Source organism: Eretmochelys imbricata, chromosome 14 (genome assembly GCF_965152235.1).
Source record: "Eretmochelys imbricata isolate rEreImb1 chromosome 14, rEreImb1.hap1, whole genome shotgun sequence".
Lineage (NCBI taxonomy): Eukaryota > Metazoa > Chordata > Testudines > Cheloniidae > Eretmochelys > Eretmochelys imbricata.
In genome coordinates, this window is record NC_135585.1 from 21,844,152 (window position 1) to 21,866,963 (window position 22,812).

Consider the following 22,812-nt stretch of genomic DNA (forward strand, 5'->3'; position numbering starts at 1 on the left):
GGCAACCGGTATCAAGTGGAGTGCCCCAAGGGTCGGTCCTGGGGCCGGTTTTGTTCAATATCTTTATAAATGATCTGGAGGATGGTGTGGATTGCACCCTCAGCAAGTTTGCAGATGACACTAAACTGGGAGGAGAGGCAGATACGCTGGAGGGTAGGGATAGGATACAGAGGGACCTAGACAAATTGGAGGATTGGGCCAAAAGAAATCTGATGAGATTCAACGAGGACAAGTGCAGAATCCTGCACTTAGGATGGAAGAATCCAATGCACTGCTACAGACTAGGGACCAAATGGCTCGGCAGCAGTTCTGCAGAAAAGGACGTAGGGGTTACAGTGGACGAGAAGCTGGATATGAGTCAGCAGTGTGCCCTTGTTGCCAAGAAGGCCAATGGCATTTTGGGCTGTATAAGTAGGGGCATTGCCAGCAGATCGAGGGACGTGATCGTTCCCCTCTATTCGACATTGGTGAGGCCTCATCTGGAGTACTGTATCCAGTTTTGGGCCCCACACTACAAGAAGGATGTGGAAAAATTGGAAAGAGACCAGCGGAGGGCAACAAAAATGATTAGGGGACTGGAACACATGAGTTATGAGGAGAGGCTGAGGGAACTGGGGATGTTTAGTCTATAGAAGAGAAGAATGAGGGGGGATTTGATAGCTGCTTTCAACTACCTGAAAGGGGGTTCCAAAGAGGATGGCTCTAGACTGTTCTCAGTGGTAGTAGATGACAGAACAAGGAGTAATGGTCTCAAGTTGCAGTGGGGGAGATTTAGGTTGGATATTAGGAAAAACTTTTTCATTAGGAGAGTGGTGAAACACTGGAATGCGTTACCTAGGGAGGTGGTGGAATCTCCTTCCTCAGAAGTTTTTAAGGTCAGACTTGACAAAGCCCTGGCTGGGATGATTTAATTGGGGATCGGTCCTGCTTTGAGCAGGGGGTTGGACTAGATGACCTCCTGAGGTCCCTTCCAACCCTGATATTCTATGATTCTATTTTTAGGTGCCCAACTTAAGATACCTTAGAGGGAGGGACCTGATTCTCAGGAGAAGACACTCAGTACTTTCTGAGTATCAGGCTCCATTATAATGTCTTGAGTTGGCACCTACAGATCAGGATAGCAAAAATCACTTGACACTTTTGAAAGTCTGAAGCAAGACAATGCTGGCAGAACAACTTACTACAAAGGAACATATGGACACAGCATAAAACTGGTTACCAGGGGAGTTCACAGCAGCTAAAAGTCTAAAAGAGGTCAGCATGTCCATAGATTTATTTCTGGATCAGGAGTGGAGTCTGGCGTCTGGTGACACAGCAAGAAGATGGGAGTACAATAAACTGAGAAAGGGCAGGCATGTTAGGCTAGACAGCCTTTTCTGGGTCCTAAGATGCCATGTTCTTAAAAGGAAGGTGCTGTCTCCAACAGACTCAGCCCTGAAGCTCCAAGATACAAATAAAGGGGAAGAAGCCTATTTCTAGTTTGCATGAGACCAAAGTCATGGTGCAAAAGGTCACCAAGGACATTTACTTTCTGTTTTCTGTTGTGAAAGGAGAACCTGCCAAGATGCAGAGGTTATGGGATGGGATTCTGCCACAGGTTAGAGCTCTGGGACCCTGCATGGGGAACAGTGCGCGGCTCACAAGTTACAAACGATCTCCATAGTCTAGAGCAAGCAGTGTTTCTCAACTTTTTGATACCAGGGACCGACTTGCTGCCTTCCTAAACTGTGTCAAGGAGATCTCATGGATGGTCATTGAGAAACACGGGTCTAGAGAACAAAAAACATTGGTGACACTGTCTGCCTTTATCTGTGTTGTTGCCATTGAGAAGGAAACCACTAGAGGACGTTAGCACAGAATGTCCCCCTCCAAAGATGCCCTCATGCAGAGCCAGAAGCTCTGATGTGGAGATCACCCTTACTGGTGATAGACTTTGAAGTCAGAATTTTCAAAGCAATCCAAGTAACTTAGACACACAACTCCCACTGGATTTCAGTGAGATTTGGGTGTCTAACTGCTTTCATCTTCTTTGAAAATCCCCACCTAAATTAATAACCCTGAGCTTTCAAGAATGAATTGCATTACAGAGGTAGGCAATGACAACTGAAGCAATGAGCCATAAGGAGGCATCCACAAGCCACCGTGTGGGAAGACATGTCCACGGTAACTTGAACAGGTTGAATAAATAGAACGAGATGGGGTGATTTTCTGTTCACGCTCAGTTTCTCGTTATAGTCTTAATAATAAGCATAAAAATGCTTCAATAGCACTTAGCTCTGTTCTGATATTTCATCAGGATCACGCAGTTAAAGTGAATAAAATACTTTTTGAAGCTACCATTAAGTGAGTTAACACACATAGCACTGCATCCTGTGGATCAGGCACTAGCCTAGGACTTCAGAGATCTGAGTTTAATTCCCTGCTCTGCTCCAGACTCCCTGTATGGCCTTGGGCTAGTCATTTAGGCCCAGATTCCCAAAGGTTTTGAGGCTCCCATTACTTTCAAGGTTAGGTGCTCAAATACAGTTGAGGATCTGTGCCTAAGTTTCCCATCTGTAACGTAGGGATAAGAGCACTTCCCTGCCACACCAGGGAGTTGTGAGGATAGAAACATAAAAGATCGTGAGGTGCCAGATAATATGGTAACAAGGAACTGATAAATACTCCATGTTTAATGATAAGATGCTGGAAAGAAAGCCATCCATACATGCTGACCCTCACTAATAACCAGGATGCTCACTGCAAGTTAGTGAATCTTGTAAATTAGCAGGTATGCAAGCAATAAATGCATCACCTAAAGCATTTTGCTCATTTATTTGACATGTTGAATTTTAATCATGTGTGATAAAGCTCGAAAGTACACCAGCAAGTGTTCCGCAGTACACTTTGTAAAAGTACTAGGCTGAAGGATAAGTACTGGGAGACCTCACTACAGCACTCACTATTAAAGCTTTGCAGAGAAGCGTGAGAGTACTGCCTTTTCTGTACAAGTTTTAGTGTGTGCTGGTTAGCAAGACTCTACTGTCTTTGTATTTCATTGCATCTGCAGATGAAACCTTCATCTGGCTAAGACCTTTATGAAACTATGCACTTCATTGTTTTGTTCTTGACAGCGGAGGAAGGTTACGAGATCTTCTGAGGTTTAAAATTTGAATATTTCCTTCTGTGCCTTATTTCAGACTCTGCCAATTCTTCTACTCTTCTCTAGCATATAAGGGTGAGATACTCAGTTGCAAACTGGAACAATGGGCCCAGATGTGTCCTTGAGAAATTTTCCAGAGACTTCAGTCAGAACAAGATTGTGTTCTAAAGATGTGAGTGGATTTACTTCATACGCTGGCGTAAATCAGGAGTGAAAAGAGTTGCACCAAATATAAAGTTGGAGTGAGTAAGATCAGGATCAGGCCCAATGAATTCACATTTATCTTTAAAAAATAAAGTATAAGAAATTCAATAAAATATCACAGGGCCAAGTCCAGCCCTCCAAGCCCCACATCCATTGCTCACTTTCACCTGACTCCCCACTCGCTTACACCTGTGTAACTGTTGATGTTTATGGAATCACTCCTGATTTACATCACTATGGGAAGTGTATCCGGGCTGTTGATTTCAATGGGAGTTGTACCTGCATTGGACCATACTTTTTATCGGATTCCTGATTTTAAGGTAAATGCTGTTATTTTTATTTTATTTTATTTTTGGCAGTTTAAAGGAAAACTTGATGCATCATCAGGTGACTTAAAAGCAAATATAATGTCATTATTTCAGATAGAACCTTGGGAAACATTTTCAAAAGCATCTAAGTGATTTAGGAGCCTCAGTACAATTTTCAAAGTGATTTAGGCACATAGGGTTAGATTTTTAAAGGTATTTAGGCCTCACAAGAGGTAGACAGGTGCCTACTGGGATTGTCAAAAGAACATAGGTGCTTAATACCTACTTAAATAATTGATTTCAATGACAGTTTGGTGCCTAATGTTCTTAGGTGCTTTTGAAAATCTCACTAGGCACCTATCAGCATCTTTAGATGCATAAATGCCTTTGAAAATCTGGTCCTTGGGATCCCAAGTCTCATTGAAAGTCAATGGAAATTGGCTCCTAAGTCACTTAGGACCTTTTGAAAATGTTACCCCTACACTCGTGAAGTGTCTACTATTGTGCATATGATAGCACTTTTTAGAGCTGCAAAGCCTAGGTATCCTCAAGCAGCTATAATTAGGGTATCTCACCTATTTAAGCAGGATTATATAGAATTCTAAACAGGGAAGATAGTTTTGTAAAGTCCAGTTACTCGAGTGGATGAATGGTACACATTAGGAAGGTTCCTAGGATTCACAATAATTTGTAAAAACAACAAGGAGTCCTTGTGGCACCTTATAGACTAACACATTTATTTGGGCATAAGCTTTGGTGGGATACATTTGTTAGTCTCTAAGGTGCCACAAAGACTCCTCGTTGTTTTTACTGATACAGACTAACACAGCTACCGCTCTGAAACCTGTCACAATAATTTGTGTTTATCCTGCTGCATGCCTAAAAATACATCATCGATATCAACACCTAATTACTCTAATTGCAGAGTATTTTTAGTTTTACTTCTGCCTTTTTTTGCCCCACCAGAGAGAAACAAAGGAGAGAGACCCTGCAATTTTAGATTTCTAAAATTACAGGTTGAGACGACAGGAATAATTCCCACTATGGAGTGGAATCTCTCTGAGTGTCAAACAGCACCCTTTCAGATAGTCTCTGCACATTCTATGAATAAGTATAGCCACCAAGGTGGGGAGAGGAGGGGAGAGTCCCCCAAGACACAGTCTAACACAGAAAGTGATAATTTAATTCTTATTAGTGCATCCTTTAATACATGAAAAATATAACCCTATATTATTAAAACACCATAGTGCCACCAAGGAAACCCCCTATATATGTGCTTTCATTAATCAGAGCAGGGGAAGCTTCAGGGCTATATTGGCCTATGCATACCCCACCAACCTAAGAGTGTTGGGGAAGGTCTTACGCATCCCCATGCACTTCTCCTGATCAATGAACAGGGAGTTGGCTTTGACAGCCAGGTCATGCTCCAGATTAGATTTGGTGTGGACCAACATCTGCAAGGTGTCCTCTGCATCCCTCAGCCTCTGCTGAAGGCTCTGAATAGTGTCATCAATTTCATGGACTTCATTAACCAGGCTAGAAGTCAACAACAAAAAAACAGAGTTAGTAGGTTCTAGGAGGGAAATAGTGCTATAACTTAGCTTTTGGTGCCGTTAAATACCATCTTGGTTACATTCTGAATGTATTGCATGCACATGTTTCTGACTTAAGGCTGATCCTGGATCCCATTGAAGACAATGGCAGAATTCCTTTTGCCTTCAGTGGGGGTCCTTTAACAAACAAACTGCTCTCAAACTCTAGTGACACATGGAAACAACTCACATGACAAACAGCGCCATTTAGAAAAGTGATGGAAAGCTGTGGTTTCCTGTTCTCATTTTCTTTTTCTGGGTTTTTCCTTGCTTACGCACACACCAGATGCAAATGTGTGTGCACGTACGCGCACACACACACACACACATAGTGTAAAGGGTGAAAAACAGCAGAATTTAAAAATTAAAGAAAAGAATATGAATGATGGATGAATAAAGACATTCAGGATGCCAAGAGAACAGTCAGGCGAAATAATTTTAGATACAATGACTAAATAGAGTTTACAGTTGTCTGGCAGATCTTTACATTGACTCACTGCAAAGATGCACTATTGTTAGTTATCTCAGCACACCGGCTGTATTGTAATGTACTGGGTGGCGGGTTGGGATGGTCTAGCGTTTAGGGTGTTAGTCTGGGATTTGGGAGACATCACATTCTATTCCCTGCTCTGTCACAGGCTTACTATGTGATCTTGAGCAAGTTACTTAGTTTCTCTGGGACTCTTTTCTACATCTGTACAATAGAGATAACAGCATTTCTCTAACTCACATTGTCAGGCATTTGGGAGGCTCTTTGGTTAAGTCTAAGCAGCATTATTACATGAAGGACCAGACTGAGCATGGTCCTTGCACAGATGGACCGACTAAGGGTGTCTTTGTGCACAGAACTCAGGATGGACTCAGCTCTCCTGTGGTAACTGACCAGAGCAGACACTCACTGCAGTACAGTTATATGGAATACAATGCAGTGCGGGGAGCCCTCGCTGCAGGGGTGGTGCGGCCCTGCCCATATCAGATATCTGATAAAGCCACTGAATCAAGACTGGGGGTGAAATTCCGGACCTAGTGAAGTCAAATGGCAAAACTCCCACTGACTTCATCTGAGGTTGCTATTAGGAACTGGGCTGTGGAAGCCAAAAAGCTTTAGCTGGAATATCAGTGAAAAGAGACAGGCTAGGGAGGAAGTGATAGCCAAACCTCCTGCTGAAAGGACAGATCAGGCCCCAGCAGCGCCTTTGGAGACAGACTCCAAAAGGAGGAAGACCCTAGATGCCCTCCCCAGCTCTCCTCTGGGCACTAGACTCCTTTGTAAGAGGAGGTTTAGTTTTCAAAAAGAAACAGCCAAAACACTTCCACGCGTAAAATACTATTGAAGGCCCTATCCTGTCAAGTACTGAATGTCTTCAGCTAGTGCTGAAGTCAATGGGAGTTAAGGATGTTCTGCATCTTAAAAATAGAAACATGGCCGCTCAAGAATCTTCTTTAGTGTCTCTCTTGTAAGGATGGAAACCATTAATGTTCTCCTTTGGAGGTGCAAAGGTTTGCATGAGGTTAGCACCATGCCACACAAACCTTAGGAAATTAGTTCACGTGCAATTGACTTTACTACTAACGTCAGGTTTCAGGTAAGAACATAAAAATTGAGCTATATTAACTTCTCTTTGTCATCTTGCAAACCTGTGAATGCTCCAGTGCTCTAACAGCCCTGAACATCAGTGGAATGGCTGGTGGCTTGTAACAACCACTGCATGGAATCATGTTGCCTTAAACGAATCAGTAACCCTGAACTCCTGCCTTACCGTAACTGGGGGGAATCCCGGCACAGCTCCATGTTTGGCCGCCGTGTGCGCTCGTCCAGGCGGGTATGGGCCACCCTTAATGGTGGCCCTTTGTCTCTGATAGCTTTTCGAATGGCTGCTATCGTCATCTCTGTTTGGAAGATTTCTTGTAGCGTCTAAGATTAAACAAAACCAACATATACAAATGAATGTTGCTATTTAGAGAATAGATTTTTGTGTTTTCTCTTTTCCCCTCAAAATTCTATCATGTAGCAGGAGATCTTAAATTTAACAAGCAGCCAACATTATACCCAATACAACCTCTGTCTTTTACACCACAGCTGGCTGACAGGTTTACGTTTTGATCCATATTCACAAGCAAGGAGAAAGAGAGGGAAATGACTTGCTGGGAGAATAATATTTACAAAGGTGGCATTGATATTGGGCTCTCTCCATTTCCCACTGACGTCACTGGCTCCCCTGCTAATGGCCAGAATGGGAGCAAGATCAGATGCACACAAAACTACAGAACTCCTGCCAACAGGGTGAGGATCTTCTTTTTAAGGCTTATCTTTAAAGAAGGAAGCAGCTTCTAGTTCTGACTGTCCTCAGGGCTGGATTAAGGTTACGAGGGGCCTAAGGCTAATGGGAGGAAATGGCCTAAGTATGAATTACATATTGCAAAAAATTATGAAGTCATCAAACATTTCTTTACATACATATTTACATATTATTTATTTATGTAAAATTAACAAGTTTATTCTACTCTCACGACACCCAATTCTTCAAACAGATACTTCTGAGTAAGAGGTAGCATGGAGGGTGAGGGCGCTACGCTGTCCTTCTCTTAGGTCTCCTTCCTCCTAGGTAGTGGAGTACTCATCTGCATGAGGATGAGCACTGCAACATCCCCATCCTGCCCACCTCTTCCAACCTTGTGCTTCTACCCTAAGCTCTCCTAAGCCAAGCCCTACAGGTGTTTCCCCAAGCTATGGACTCTACACATATCCTATCTTACTCTGACTGCAGACTGGGAGGCAGCCAGCTTTTATTATGTAAAAGAAAACCATTCAGGTGTGAAATCCAGTGAAGTAGAGGAAACAGTAGTGGGAAAATTACATTTTAGGTTGTCTTGTTCTGAAAGCTGCCTCCCAGTGTTGCACTGGCTGAGGACAATGAATTACTGTTTTCACACTGAACCCAAATATTATTTGTGGGATGATACCCAGTTTGTGTAGTTAATTGCCAGTGATTCACCACATCAGGCCATTCTGTCCCCAAGCTCTTCCACAATTGGAATCATAGAATAGAATCATAGGACTGGAAGGGACCTCGAGAGGTCATTTACTCCAGTCCCCTGCACTCATGGCAGGACTAAGTATTATCTATTCTAGAATGTGTGATCAGCAGCTCTTACAGGAGGTTTTTTAAACAAGAGTTCTGTGTGCACCAGTCCCCTACATCCGATGAAGAGAGCTGTAGCTCATGAAAGCTTATGCTCAAATAAATTGGTTAGTCTCTAAAGTGCCACCAGTACTCCTTTTCTTTTTGCGGATACAGACTAACACGGCCGCTACTCTGAAGCCCCCTACAGTTTGCATTTGTTTGTTTTAAGCTTTCTGTAAGTAAAAGGTAACACCTAGAAGGGATACAGATCTTTAGATGGTTGCCAGCCCAGTCAGAATACTTAGCACTTCTGTACTATGTTGGCTCTTCAAAATCACGGTACAAACATTAAACAAACATAATCTAAAGTTTGAATGACTAGGAGTTGACAAAACAGAGCTATTCCCTGTTGTGTTCTCTGCCCCACTGAACAAAAAGACTTCACTGAAAATCAGCATCTTAAAAGAACCGTTAAGGATCTTTTTTCCTTAAAATGCTCAGAGTTTAGGGGAGGAAAGTGAGATTCTGCTTATAGCAGGTGTAAAAAAGCAGAAGGGACCAAAATCTATTCTTGTGAGAAAATCTGTTCTCCCTGAAGTCAATAAGACTCCACAGGTGTCACTGTCAGCAGGAATTGGCCTGTGTTCTCATTCCCGTCTCAAATCACATTCCATACCCAACACTTTCCACTTGGGAAGAAGTTAGTTTGAGTTGGAGCAGAAAAATGAAGACTAACTTCAGGTTTATTTAGCTTTAAGTTTTTGGAATGAAACTCAAAAGAAATCAGATGTGAGGTACTTTTATGATGGATTGAGCTGTTAGAGAATCAGCAAATGGACAGAACCTGCCTTTACCCTATTCAGCCAGTCTTTCTATCATAGCCTGCTAAGAAGTGGATTTAAAATCCTTGAGGGAGAGGGAGGGAGAAACCCACAACATTGTGTGCTGAGCTCCCTCCAGTGCTTTTGCAACCCCTTAAAAGTACAAAGATGCGTTGGCCTGTGGAACTAGGCTGAGCATGAGGGAAGAACTTGGTTGCCAGTACAGAAAAATACATCAAAGAAAAAAATTGGATTTCTTTGATTTTTAGTACAGTTCAATACAGTATTGAACACAGTGCATCATACATCTGAAGCCCCTTGATGGAAGGTACTGTAAAAGTTAAAGTGCTGATATCCAGAATGGGATGTTTTGTTTTGTGGGAATTCATTCCTTATACATGGGAGGAACAATAATTCTGGCTGGACAATGCTAGCTCAAACTACACCCATGGCTGGCACGGGTTCCCGTGGTAACTGGATTTTTAGTGTCCAGTCACCAGTGTTAACCAGATACCTGGCAGTGTTCCTGCAGCGCAGGGAGACACAGCAGGCTGCCGGCTGAGCTCCTTCCAAGCCACAGGGGGCTGCTTTGCCTTTCCTGCTGGCAGAGGAGTGCTCCATCAGGGCTACAAGAGCAAGCTCGCTCCTCCTCACCCGGCCTGGCCGCACCCCCTGCCTGACCAGTAGGGCCTAAAGAATAGGAGGGCCTACGGCTACATCCTTATTAGCCTAATGGTTAATCCAGCCCTCCTCCATAGTGGAGATGCCAGCGGAAACTAGGTTTTGGAATATAGCAGTAGGTCTACTGGACTCTGGGTGCCTAAGGCTACTTGTTTCTTGTCCACCAGCAGAAACCAAGAAGGACTATAAAAGGATTCTACTCATAGGCGTAGTTTGGCTTCTATATTTGGGGGAGGAGGGGCAGAGATCCAGTCAAACTAATGGGGCCGCACGAGGGGGGCAAATTCTGTGCCTGCTTGAGGCTTGCAATTGCGGGGCCAATGCCCACCCTATCCCTACCCCAAACTATGCCCATGGTTCTACTGGAGCCTGCTGGACTTCCACTGGCCTAATTTCAAGAACCATTCCAGGGACAAGGATCGTTCAGATGGAGCATGGCAAAATTATACCTCCCATTGCTAGCTAATCTCCCTGCTTCCCAGTGAGCATTCACCACGAGCGAGAGCAGATGATGTCAGTGGGGGGCAGCTTTGGGTTCCCCTGGGAACGCCATAGGGGTTCTGCCATGAAAGGGTACAAAGGCAGCGCACTGAATCCATGCCAGAGGCCCTAGCCATGGTCACACCCCTGCCAGCACCATCACTTTTGGGGCTGTGCTTGTCCTCTGCGGGCTTCCTGGAAGAAGAGAGACTGTGGTGGCATGATGCTGCCTTAATCTCCCATTCAGGGAACTTTATGCCCCTCGGGGCTCCCAGCCAGGTCTTTGATGGCAGAAGTCAGCACAGACGAGTGGTCCCCAAATGTTTTCAGTGGCGCCCCCACCCCCCCCAAACACACCTGGTCCATGTTCACCTGGAGCCGCGGTCGGGGGCTGGGAGCAGGGCGAGAGCCAGGGCCATGGCTGGGGCTTGGGTCGAGGCTAGAGGCGGGGCTGGGGCATTCCTTCCCCACACCCCATAGGGGCTGAACCGAGTCCTGCCACCCCATGAACGTTCTTCTGCAACCCCCTGGGGGGGCTGCACCTCAAAGGGGATCACTGGCATAGACCCTGAGCTGAATGGAGCCATGGGTATTTGGCCACTATTTAGAAAGTCATCCCTGCTGTAACTCCACTGAAGTCCATCACATCACAAGGATGAATTTAGCTCAGTGGACATAATGCTGCTGTCTCTTGGGTCTTAAAATGAAGCATTACTAAGATCTCTTGGTGCTGTCATCTTGTCAACTAAAGTTTTATAAGGAGCCCTCTATACAATTAACATTTAAAATTAGCTTTTGCCATGGAAGTGGAATAGCCAGGCTGAAATACGGTCCCATCAACCATCAGAGTTTAGAGCCTGATCCAGCTTTGATTAAGTTCAGTGGAAGACTCCCATTGACTTTAGTAGCCATTGGATCAGGCCCTTCATGAGCATGTCCCTGGAAATAACTTTCCCACATGATCTACCTGTATCAGACAAGATGTCCCTTTACCCTACTCTCAGTTTATTCTCCACTTGATTCAAAACACCAAAAACATCCTTGGTATTCGAAGAAATTTCTGCTGTGAATGTGAAGCACCAATATTAAAGGCAACCCTTTCAGGGGAAGAAGGGGTTCTATGAAATGTTACAAAGGCATCCAGTTGATGGACCTAAGTACAACAATTAGAAAGTTTATGAAGCTGTTGGATTGCTGGCTAACTGGGAGAAACAAACAGGCAATTTTATTAGCTAAAAAAATCACAGTGGCTTTTTCAGCTTCTCAAGAAATGACAAGTACTAACAAACAATTTAACAAATACACACGAAAATTCTACTTCAGACAAAATAGAATGTTCTTCAGTAGTTCTGGTCAAAAATTTCCAAATTTCAAGTTTTCGATGAAATATTTTGTCAAAATTTTGCATTTCAACCAAAAAAAAAAAAAAAAGGCAACAAATAAATACATTCAACATTTTTGTGAAATGTTTCCCCCCATTTTTTGACCAGCTCTATTGTGAAGTTAAAAAATCTAATCTGTGGCTCCAATTTATAAGCAACAACCTTGAGGAAAACCTAGAAAGTTCAGATTTAGGTTAGATATTAGGAAAACAGCACTGACTATATAGATAGTTAAGCACTGGAACAGGTTACTAGGGAGGTTGTGGAATCCCTATCATCAGTTTTTTTAAAGAACAGGTTAGACTAACACCTGTCAGGGATGGTGTAGGTTTACTTAATTCTCTCTCAACACAGAGGGAATGGTTTAGATGACTTCTTAAAGTCTCTTCCAGCTCTACTGTTCTACGATTACCTTAGCCAGATGTGTCTGGATCTTATTTTTGGCATCCGCTGTCTCAGAGATGCGATTAGTGAACGCGACGTTCCCTCTGTTGAACTGGTTCCACATCTCATTTGCAGTCACAACCAGCAAGTTTTCAATATCATCCCTCAGTTTGGAGGAGGCAGCTCGTTCACTCTGGGAGCGTAGAATATTATCGTCTGTAAACTTGGCCCAGGACTCTGGCACAGAGATCCTTGGAAAAACAAAACCAGAGGCATGCAATAGCATAATGTAGCTGAGGCTGACTACAGGCAACTGCATATCCTATTAGGGAGGAAGTTGGATTAAAAAATTATCCTTGCTGGAATCTGTGATCCTGACTCTGACGCATAAAAATTAGACTATCCAGATACAGTATATTCAATAACGCTGATCATTCAGAAAAATATAGTCTGCCATATTCATGAAAACAGCTCTGACATGTTATGCAGGCTTCATGTACATAGTCTTAAATGGTGACTTTTGGATCATGTTAAAGATTTTAATAAAACCACGTCTTTCTAAACAGTTTGAGTATGTTCAAGCTTCAGGGGACAAAAGTTATAATCAACTCACTCCAGCCGGTAAGATTTATAGCAACGTCACACTGAATAAATAGTACATGTAGTTCGTCTTAGTCATATCTATTTATTCAGAGTGAAATCCATCCCTGTACAAAGGGCCAGAACAAGGCTGATGCAACCCTTAATCCCAGGTAAGCCCCATTTCAGACATGCCAGCCTGCTGCACATCTCATCCACCTTCTGTGAATTTGATCAGCTTTGGGCTTCATTCATTTTCGTCGTTATTCTGTTGCACATCCAAATTCCTCTGGCCCCAGTAGGGAGGTAATTAATAAACATTTAAAGATTAAAAAAATCTATTCCAGCCCACGAAGTACATGTGTGCAAGTGAACATTAAATGTACTCCTTTAGCCCTCCACCAGCTATGGTACAACCACCCACGTACTGATTTATATCCTCATTCATTCACTGCAGGGCCAAGGCTGACTAATGAAGAGCAGAACTGTATCTCAAGATCAATGCTCTTCCTTTCACTTCGTTCCCATTTTGTTTATATTATGCCCATTACCAGGTCTTCTTTGAGCAGCAATCAAAACCAACAGTCGTTGTCTAAGTGAAGGTTGCAATTCAGATTTAGTGTGCTACAGATCAATGCTGACTTATATAGATATAAAATATATATAAAAATACCTGAAAAATAAATGTGAAGTTTAACAACTACATCACAGACCAATAGCTAATACATGCATGTTAAACCCAACAACGTCACTTTAAATTAAGGCTGAGATTTTTTCAAAGCCGCCCAAGGGATTTGGATGCAGAATCACATTAATTTTACTCAGTTGAGTTTCTAAATCACTTAGGCAGCTTTGGTATTCTCAGCCTGAGTGTCTCAAATTAGGCTTTAGATGAACTTCACTCTTCCTTTCTTCTTCTGTCTGCTGCCTCCGTTCTATCTCTCCCGTGCTCAAACTTGCAATCTCCCTCCTTTATCATACAGGAAGACTTATATCCTGCCCACACTGTAATCTTTTGGTTACAGTGCACTCAACAGAGTCATTATACACTTAACAGACTGTACAGTTTCCACTGATTGTTAAAACATGTGCGCTAAAATGACACATGGCTGTGGTCTGTGTGTATTGGGGGAGGGCACGGAGCAGCCCATAATAAAGGGAAAGCTGACCTCTCCTGAGAGAACCATCTCAGTTTCGGCCAAAGGTCTGGATCATGCAGGTAGAACTTTTTCTATCCAGTCCCGTGTCCCAAACAGCTTGAACATAATTCTCAAGATGTACTTACGTTGCATCAACCCGCTCCACTCCTCTGTAGTAACTGATGCCATCAGAAGTGTTTCTTAGATGGTGACACTTGTCATCGATACGGTGAGCTGTTTCCTTATCACTGAGGTCTTTCTCCAGCTCGTGCTGGGCTGCCCTGTCGGATCTGTAACATCAGAAAAACCATTATTGCAGAGTAAATAAAAATGAGCATAACAGGCCACATCTCCAGCTCTGGGCAGTCCCCTTCTGCACTACTCCAACTAGGCAAAGGGGACTTAAAGCTGCTCTAATGGGTCCGAGAGATGATGAGGGGGCAGAGCTGATGTAACAGACGCTAATGGACAAATCCATGGAGTAGCCCTGCAGGTACTTAACACCAGAGGCCAGTTCAATTCCCAGATAGCCCGAGAACTGGGGAGAAACAGAAGAGCGGTTCAGAGGTACCTTTACTTATCCCATCATCCCACCTGATGTCAAGCACAAGATTGCTAGTATTTACTTAGCATAGGAATATAAATTCAAAAGAAATGGGAAGAGTTTACTATTTCTGAATGACCCGAACAGGAAGAACATGCCTGTGAGAAGGGGATATAATGACACCTTCCACTTTTGTAGCACCTTTCATCTGCTCATCTCTAAGCACCATACAAACATGGATCAATTCAAGCCACAAGAGACCCCTGTGAGCAAGATAAGTGCTATCCCTATCTTCAGGTGAGGAAAATGAGGCATAAGATCACATAGCACCTCAGTGGTAGAGCAAGGAGTAAGAACCAAGTCTCTTGACTACTAGTAAAGTTCTGTAATTGTTAGATGATGATACTTCCTGTAATAAATGTATGTATGTAATAAATGAAGGAATGATCTGGTAGCTTCAAAATATCCCTGGCCTGTTTCATGTATCCCTTTAGAAGGGCATTTCAGGCCAGATGGTCTAAAGATCACAGCTTCCATTTACGCACCAAAACAAATGGCCAGATTTCCAAGAGAGCTTAGCACTTTGGGTGAATGAGCTCTTTTGGAAACCTTGCCCTAGGTCCACAGCAAATATTTCTTACCCATGGTGGAGTATCTCTCTAAGTGAAGCTACTCTTATTAAAAAACAACACTGCATCGTACCCTTTGGGTCTACACCAACTTGTTCAACAATTAGATCAAATTTAAACAAGAGCTGAGCAATTGTTAAGTGTGCGAGACATTTCTCCCCCATAACCTGTATTTTTTGAGGGGGAGGGGATTTGCTGAGGTATTTACATTAGAAATTAGAATATAATACTACTAAGAAAAGTTGAGGTGAAACTCTTCCTTACGCAAGCTGGGCTATCGCCTTATCCAGGTGGCGTTTCATCCTCTCCTGACACGACTTGATGACGTCAACTTCCTGGTCAATTGACAAAAATCAAAATTCCGTCAATGTCCTTGCTTATGAATTCAGGTAACCCTCATGCTCCTATGTGGCCTCTTTGAACTCGAGGTTTAGACATGCAGCAGTAACCCCGTGCTGTGTGCCTGCTACTCCTTACTTCCCAAGTGAGCATGCAGGAAGTGTGGAAGGAGTAAGCAAAGCCTTGGCTTCATCCCTCCCACACACTGTGCAGTGCAGCTGAGCCAGCACAATAGATGCGCAGTGATGAGGAAGTAACTTTAGTCCTGTTCTTGGCTCTGCCCTGACTTGCGGCGTGAATTTAGGCAGTCACTGCTTGGGCCCAGTAAGAAATTCCTGCCCCGCTGGAGCAAGCTGGGTGCAGGGAGGAGCAATTGCATCCTTGGGCGGCTCCTGGTATGGGGCAGCTATGCACTTCCCCTGATCCAGGTCAGGTTGTTGTTCACAGTCAAGCCCGACATGAAATGTCTTTGTTCACACACAATGAAATACACACTCTGCATGGATATAGCACCTTTCAGCTGAGGATCTTAAAGGACTTTGCAGATGTTCCTTATGCATGTGGATTGTGGCTAGTCTTTATATGATAGGTAAGGTGCGGGAAGGAATAAGGTGCCCCCCCACATTCTTGGGGGGCCTGCATAAGGGCTACTACTAAGTTACCCCCAGTCAGGGGACAATTCACTGATAAGGGGGTAGAAAAAGTGCAGAGAGGGGCAGGGAACAGATGGAACCATGGCTCCATCCCCCACTGTGTACAGGCCAATATATTGCACTCCTCATGGGGTATTGCAGTTACCCCCACCAGCATAACTGAGGAGCTCTGACCAGTATCAGACTCCTGGTGGGCTTGTCTTCATTACAGTTGTGTTAAAACATGACCATGAGGAGTCAGACTAGCTAATATGATGCTGAGCACGGCTTTGCGGTCAGTGTTGACAAGCTACACTCAGCATCCTGCCCGCTAGTCTGGAGTATACCCTAATGAAGGCAAGGCCTAGACAGAATGTCACCCAATGCTTCCCCTTTTAATTTACATGAGTTTACTCAGGCCGACCATTCATCTGATCACCCTCTACACACTGGGGTTTGAATTTCACATTAGTCCCATGGATTTCCAACCATTGTACCCTACTTGCTGTCTTTGGCAACTGATCTAATTTTCATCATTGTACTTGGGAGCAAGGCATTTATTATGTACCTCCCTACCACATGGCAGGGATGGCTAATTCTACGATGACAGAAGCACGCTCCCATGTTTCCAGCTGAACATGCCACAATGATACATGGCTATTCTTAGTCTGAAATCAGAAAGGTATTTTCTTTGAAGTAACAAGCCACTTGGTCACTTGTTCCTCAGTGAATGTCAACTTATATAGGCAAATAATACACAGACATACTCAGGGCTGGCTCCAGCATTTTTGCTGCCCCAAGGGGCAAAAAAACCCAAAAAAACTTGCCGCTGAACAGGGAGGCGGAATCCTGCCCGCCGAACACGAAAGCAGAGTGATGGTGCGGCCGCCGACCGAAGAAGAGTTGTGTCCCTGCCACCAAATTGCTGCCGAGTGCGAAACGCATTGTGACAGAGGGGCCACCGAATTCCCGCCGCCGCGGGCAGATTGCCTCCCCAAAGCCTGACGTCCTGCCGCCCCTTTACATTTGCTGCCCCAGGCACCTGCTTGGTTCGCTGGTGCCTGGAGTCGCCCCTGGACATACTGTATCTGGGGAATGCCTTCATCATAAGGAAACAACACATTCCTAACAGAGAGAATCACACTGAAAATGTAACCACTGAATAGCTGTGTCCCCTTATAGTGCATTGGAATTGGGAAGTAGCTCTTTAAATAGTTTGTGACACTTTTAGTGGTGTTCTCTGTGTTTCAGAAGCCACCAGCACCCTGCCAGAGCAGCAGTGTATGTGTACTGCTAGGCTTTGTATGTTGATGGATGTTTATTAAACATAATTATGTGCACCCCACTGGGTTCCTTTATATTATATTTGTGGTGTAAAAATCAAACGACAACAATTGCAATGAAGTTGGAATCCTAATTCAAAAGTTCAGTGAAATAGGGAGCGATTGCAGAGGCCTCATGAAACTGAAACTGCAGCCTCAGGTACTGCGAGTGAACTGCTCATTGAGAGAATTTTTTTTTACATGAGTCAGGTCCCCAAAAGTCATGAGCTTGTATTAAAAGAAATCGAGATTCAGTTCTTTTTATTATTATCTTCTGGGTTCTGAGGCTTGAGATGCACAGTTGGCTCATGTTTTCCAGCTTTCCTCCATTACCATGAGGGCTCAGAACTTGTTCTGAAAAACGATGAAATTTTAGATTCAAACCTAATCACCTGCCTCTAGGTGCTGGGTCTTTCAGAAACATAGCAAATATTGTGAGCCTCCTGCAAAATCACAAGAGTTGGCAACAAAGGCCCCTCTTCTCCTTTCACCGAGTTAAAGGCAATTGCATTAGTTAGAAAGAATTTCCATTATTTGTATTGCAGTAGCACCTAGGAGCCCTAGTACAGGACCCCCTTGTGCTAGGTGCTGTACAAACACTGAACAACAAGATGGTTCCTGCCCCAAGGGGTTTACAATCTAAGTATAAGCCAAGAGAGACAGACATCTCTAATATCTTAGGACTGACATGGCTACAACTACACTACATTGGACCTCCTACAGTATGTCATGGTGCAGCTACCTCAAGAGTCTCTCCAGAAGCCGATTACCCACTTTTCCTGTGACAGACAGACCGACCTTCTCTTCATACTGGGTCCTGGCCTCCTGTGAGCTTCTTTATTTAATGGACAGTGGGGAACAAATGCGCAAGCTTTCTAAAGAAGTTCCACTTGCAGGTAGAGACCAGCCCTGGAAGATTTCAACCCCAAAGATGAAAGTCTTTGAGTACTAGAGCAAGTGGGTTGCAACAGGAACTAATCTGCAACCTTGACTACAGCAGTTCTTAGTGGAGTACCTTCTACCCTCCTTATCAGACTGATAGTTAGAGTTTCATCTTTATGATGTATTTAGTCTCTGTTCTGTTATCTGAAGGAAAATGTCTTGTATAACTGACTTGGTATGTTAAATGTAATATTATGAGTGGGTGGAGCCCAACATAAAGAAGCCTTGTCATCCAACCTCATCAGATATCTGAATTAAAATGGTTGGTTAAATGTTTTGGTGACTCAGTGTTAGCGCTGAAGGTGCTCACAAATTGTACAACAGGATGGATGGACGGATAGAGGGGTGTGTAAGAAGAGAGATAGGATAGAGCAAGCCTGATCTAAAGCCTACTGCAGTTGCAGCCAATGTGAGTTGATTGATTTTAGTTAGTATGTTTTATGCTTTGCTTAACAGGTAGTTAGTGCTGCTGGATCAGCCCCTCCCACGATAAAACCTTCAGGAAAGGAGCTGTCCTATGGTCATTTGTGCTGGAATGCGCCTTGATGCCTGCCCCGAAACCGGGAAGATCCCCAGCACTCTGTGGGAGGTCAGACTATCCACATAGAGGCTCCATTCCTCTAAGCTGGCACTGCACTGCCAGTTGCCCCTTGCCTTGCTAGTACAGCCACATTACCAGAGATTCTCTCTGGAAGTGGCTGGCCCCACACGGCCCCTTAAAGGAGGATCATCATCAAGGAATGGGCCTCAGGCTGAATCCTCTTTCCTTACATCCAGAGGTGAAAGTAAGCTGGCACCGTACGGTATGGCATACCAGCAAGAGCCAGTACACAGCTGACCATACCTGCAGGGGGCAGCTTCCCCAGGCCGGTGATTTAAAAGAGCCCTGGCCCCTGAAATTGCCGCCAGAGCCCTGCTGCCGGAGCCCTGGGGTAGCGGCGGCAGGAGGGAACCCCAGGGCTCCAGCATTGATATAAAGGTCCCGGATATTTAAAGGCCCTGCCTCTTCCGGTTGAGGCACCACCCCTTCTGGTTGAGCCCCGCCCCACTCAGGACCCCGGCCCTGTGTACCGGTAAGTCCCTTAAGTTACTTTCACCCCTTCTTACATCAGCTCTGCACAGAGCTGATGTGTTTCCCAGCCCAGCCCCTGACTGGATCTCCTCCGTGGAGTTGGAGGAAAGGGTAGATGGTGCTGCAGAGGCAGCTGAACCCCACCATTCCATATGGGAAGGCTGATGACTGCATGGAGCGGGTCCCCTCCATGAGTGGATCTTGGGGACAAGATCTGGACCTAGTAAGTATAAGGAGAAATTATGAGGACATAGGTCATGTGTTAAAGTACAACACTGGGTACTGTTGGTCAGCACAGAGCTGTCTTTGCAGTTAAATGCCCCATTCCCTAGTTAGGCTGTTACAAAAACTTACTGTCAACAGCTGTTTTTCCACATCATCATGGACTAGGTCGATTCCCATCCTCTTCTCTCGATGAAGTAAGCACTCTTGGGCTACCTGTTTGGTAAATAAATATAGCTGTCAACTATAAGATGACCAATAAAGTTACACCAGAGAGCTCTGGAAAAGTTCCAATTGCTTAACGTTCATGCTGTTCAAAGCTAGATATTTATCACACCGCAATATTCAGTAGTGGCAGTAAATCTTTGCACTTAGAATGGGAATTTTTCCTTTGGAACATATCTTCTCTGGGGTGTCATGAGAAAATGTCATATGTGGAGAAGGGTCATCTTTTAAGACATGCAAGCCATGCCAATACAAAAGTACCTATTTGCCATATGCTGGTGTGTTACTGATAATAAACAGCCAAGCTAAAATATCCAAGTGATCAAAACATAAAGGAGCACATACATCCCTTTTCAGAGTAGCAGCCGTGTTAGTCTGTATTCGCAAAAAGAAAAGGAGGACTTGTGGCACCTTAGAGACTAACCAATTTATTTGAGCATAAGCTTTCGTGAGCTACAGCTCACTTCATCGGATGCATTCAGTGGAAAATACAGTGTAGCACCAGTTGAACTCAGAGATGAATTTAGCCTGATCTGAGCCTTGCAATAAAACATGGTAAATTGTGACCTTAATTAGGATTTTTGATGTAGCGCATGAGAAAATATTTAGTTAAGTAAATACTGTTCCTAAGTGCTCAACAGGCATTGGACAGGAAATGTATCAGATGTCAAGGGCTTTGTTTATCTCCAGCTTGGCTAAGGGCCTCTTAATAAAAGACATTCATCCATAACGGAGCTCAAATGAAACTTAATTAGACATTTGAATGGCTGCAGATGGGGAACTGATAGGCTATAATACATCACAGCATTTATCAATGAAACTGATACTTACCTGGAGGGGACCTTCTGTTTCAGCCAAGGCCCTTTCCAATCGTTTCTTCATGTCTGTAAGAGCATTGGTCTCCCCAATCATCTCATCTATCTCGTGATTGAGCTCTGATTTCCAAAATGCTATATCATTGACCCGTTCTCCCAGATTTTTGGTAGTGTCTGTTTGGGTTTTCCTTGTTTGCTGATCTTTGTCCTGGATCATGCGGGATGTGTCCACTCTTAGCCTCTCTGCGCTGTGCCGGGATGTCTCTGACTCTTTGTAATTGGTCAGGTTGGATCTGTACCAGTCATCAGGGGTATACCTAGTGAAAAGCGCTGTTCTATTGGAAACAAAGGGAAGCATCTTGCTTTGGGTTAGCCCTTGCGAGCTTTTGGAGAAGGGAGCCAAAGTAGGAGTGATGGCTGCTACTTTATAATAAGTGCTGGGTCGCCATGGAAGGCTCAAGCTATGGGTCAAAGAGTAGTGAGGGAAACGGTTCTTATAGCTCGATGCCATGGTGCTGATAGCTGGTAGGAAGTTAGTTGGTGTTGGTCTTGGGTGGGCATAAGTTGCCGTTAAAGTAGAGCCTACAAGCTCCATGATGGAAAACTGCTATTGGCTTTTACTTCCTGCATAAAACAAACACAAAAAGACAACAGAGAATCATCTCATTTAGCAAAGTCCCACTTAGACGTAACAACACCTCTTCCATAAACACATGCAACTCATAATAAAAACACTAACGTGTACAATAGTTGAGTATCAAAAAGACAGGCCTAAAACTCTCGAAAGCAAAGCCCTATCTCACAGTGCTCCATATATTTGGATACAGGAGGATTGAAATTTCCTAGGCCTGGTCTACAGCAAAAAGTTAGCTTGAACCAGCTACGCCACTCAGGGGTGTGAAAAATCCACCCCCCTGAGTGATATAGTTAAGCCAACTTAACCCCCAGTGTAGATAGTGCTAGGTCAGGAGAAGAATTCTTCCATCAGCCTAGCTATCACCTCTTCAGGAAGTGGATTACCTACACTGATAAGAAAACTGCTTCCACTGGCGTAGGTAGTGTTTACACTGAAGCGCTACAGCAACACAGCATCTGAAGTGTAGACAAGTACTTAGTTATTGCTCAGTGTCACTTATTGAATTGAAGCAAAGGCCATATTGTGCCATGACTTTTTAAGCAGAACACCGTACTGAGGAGAATAGAAAGTTCGGCTTAAAAACTGATGGCATTACACACTCCCAAATCTTTACTACTGTCCATAATGCAGAGCTAACGGAAGTGCAGAAGCAAGAGCTGTATTTCATTCTACCTCATTTATCATCAATAGGTCCTGATTCTGCAAACCCTTACATATTATTATTGCCCTGGTATCTAGGAGCCGCAGTCATGGGACCAGGACCCGTTGTGCTTGGAGTTGTACAAAACACAGAACAAAAGGACAGTCCCATCCCCAAAGAACTTACAATTTAATTATAAGAGAGGAGACAACTGGAGGATACAGATACAGATTGGGGAGCCAAGGAAACAATGTGTTTTATTTTACTTATCTGAGTAACCCCATTAAAATCAATAGGGCTACTCAGATACTTTAAATTAAGCATGCACATAAGTGTTTGCAGGATTGGGGCCACAGGGACAAACCCACACATTTGGTTTTCAGTAGAAGCAGTCTTTTCCTCATATCTGCCCAGGGTGTACAGGGCAGAAACTGCACGTAACTCCTAGTTCCAACATCTGCAATAATGAGCAACAATATACCAAGCGGAAAGAACATAAGCTCCACTTTCAGAACCTAAATGCAGTGTTGCTAAGGTGGAGCAAGGCAAGCAAACATCTTTTTTTGACTTGCAAGGAGAGAAAATTTGATGTCAAAGTCACCAACGTAGAATAAATATTCTTGAAAAGAGAAAAAAGAATAATTACCTGAAGGTCAGCCTTTTCACTCTTAACCATTATTACACTTCAAAAGTCATTTGAATAAACTTTCCCTCACTGTCACCCTGGAGTGAATGACCCCACAAGAGGATTTTCCGGGGGCGGGGGGACAGGAGAGGGGGAATTTTGTTTCAAGTAACTGCATACTGTACTGTGTTTGCTATTGTTCTTTTCACTTTGAGGTCATTAGCTAATTGTGTGTCAGTAATACAATACTCATGGCACTCAAAAGGTAAATATTTACTTGTATACAATACCCATAATCCATTCACAAACACACTGAGGGGTATGTTGTGCT

General features: G+C 43.8%; 1 protein-coding gene across 1 annotated transcript; it reads right to left on the reverse strand.

The window, feature by feature from the left end:
- Positions 1–4,973: 4,973 nt before the first annotated feature.
- Positions 4,974–21,174, reverse strand: TEKT3 (tektin 3). Its single transcript, XM_077833970.1, has 7 exons — positions 20,596–21,174; positions 19,672–19,755; positions 15,275–15,345; positions 13,984–14,127; positions 12,148–12,370; positions 7,007–7,161; positions 4,974–5,190 (listed from the first exon to the last, which is right to left on the reverse strand). The coding sequence occupies exons 1-7, from the start codon at positions 21,172–21,174 to the stop codon at positions 4,974–4,976; spliced, it is 1,473 nt and encodes a 490-aa protein (XP_077690096.1).
- Between the last annotated feature and the right edge of the window lie 1,638 nt (positions 21,175–22,812).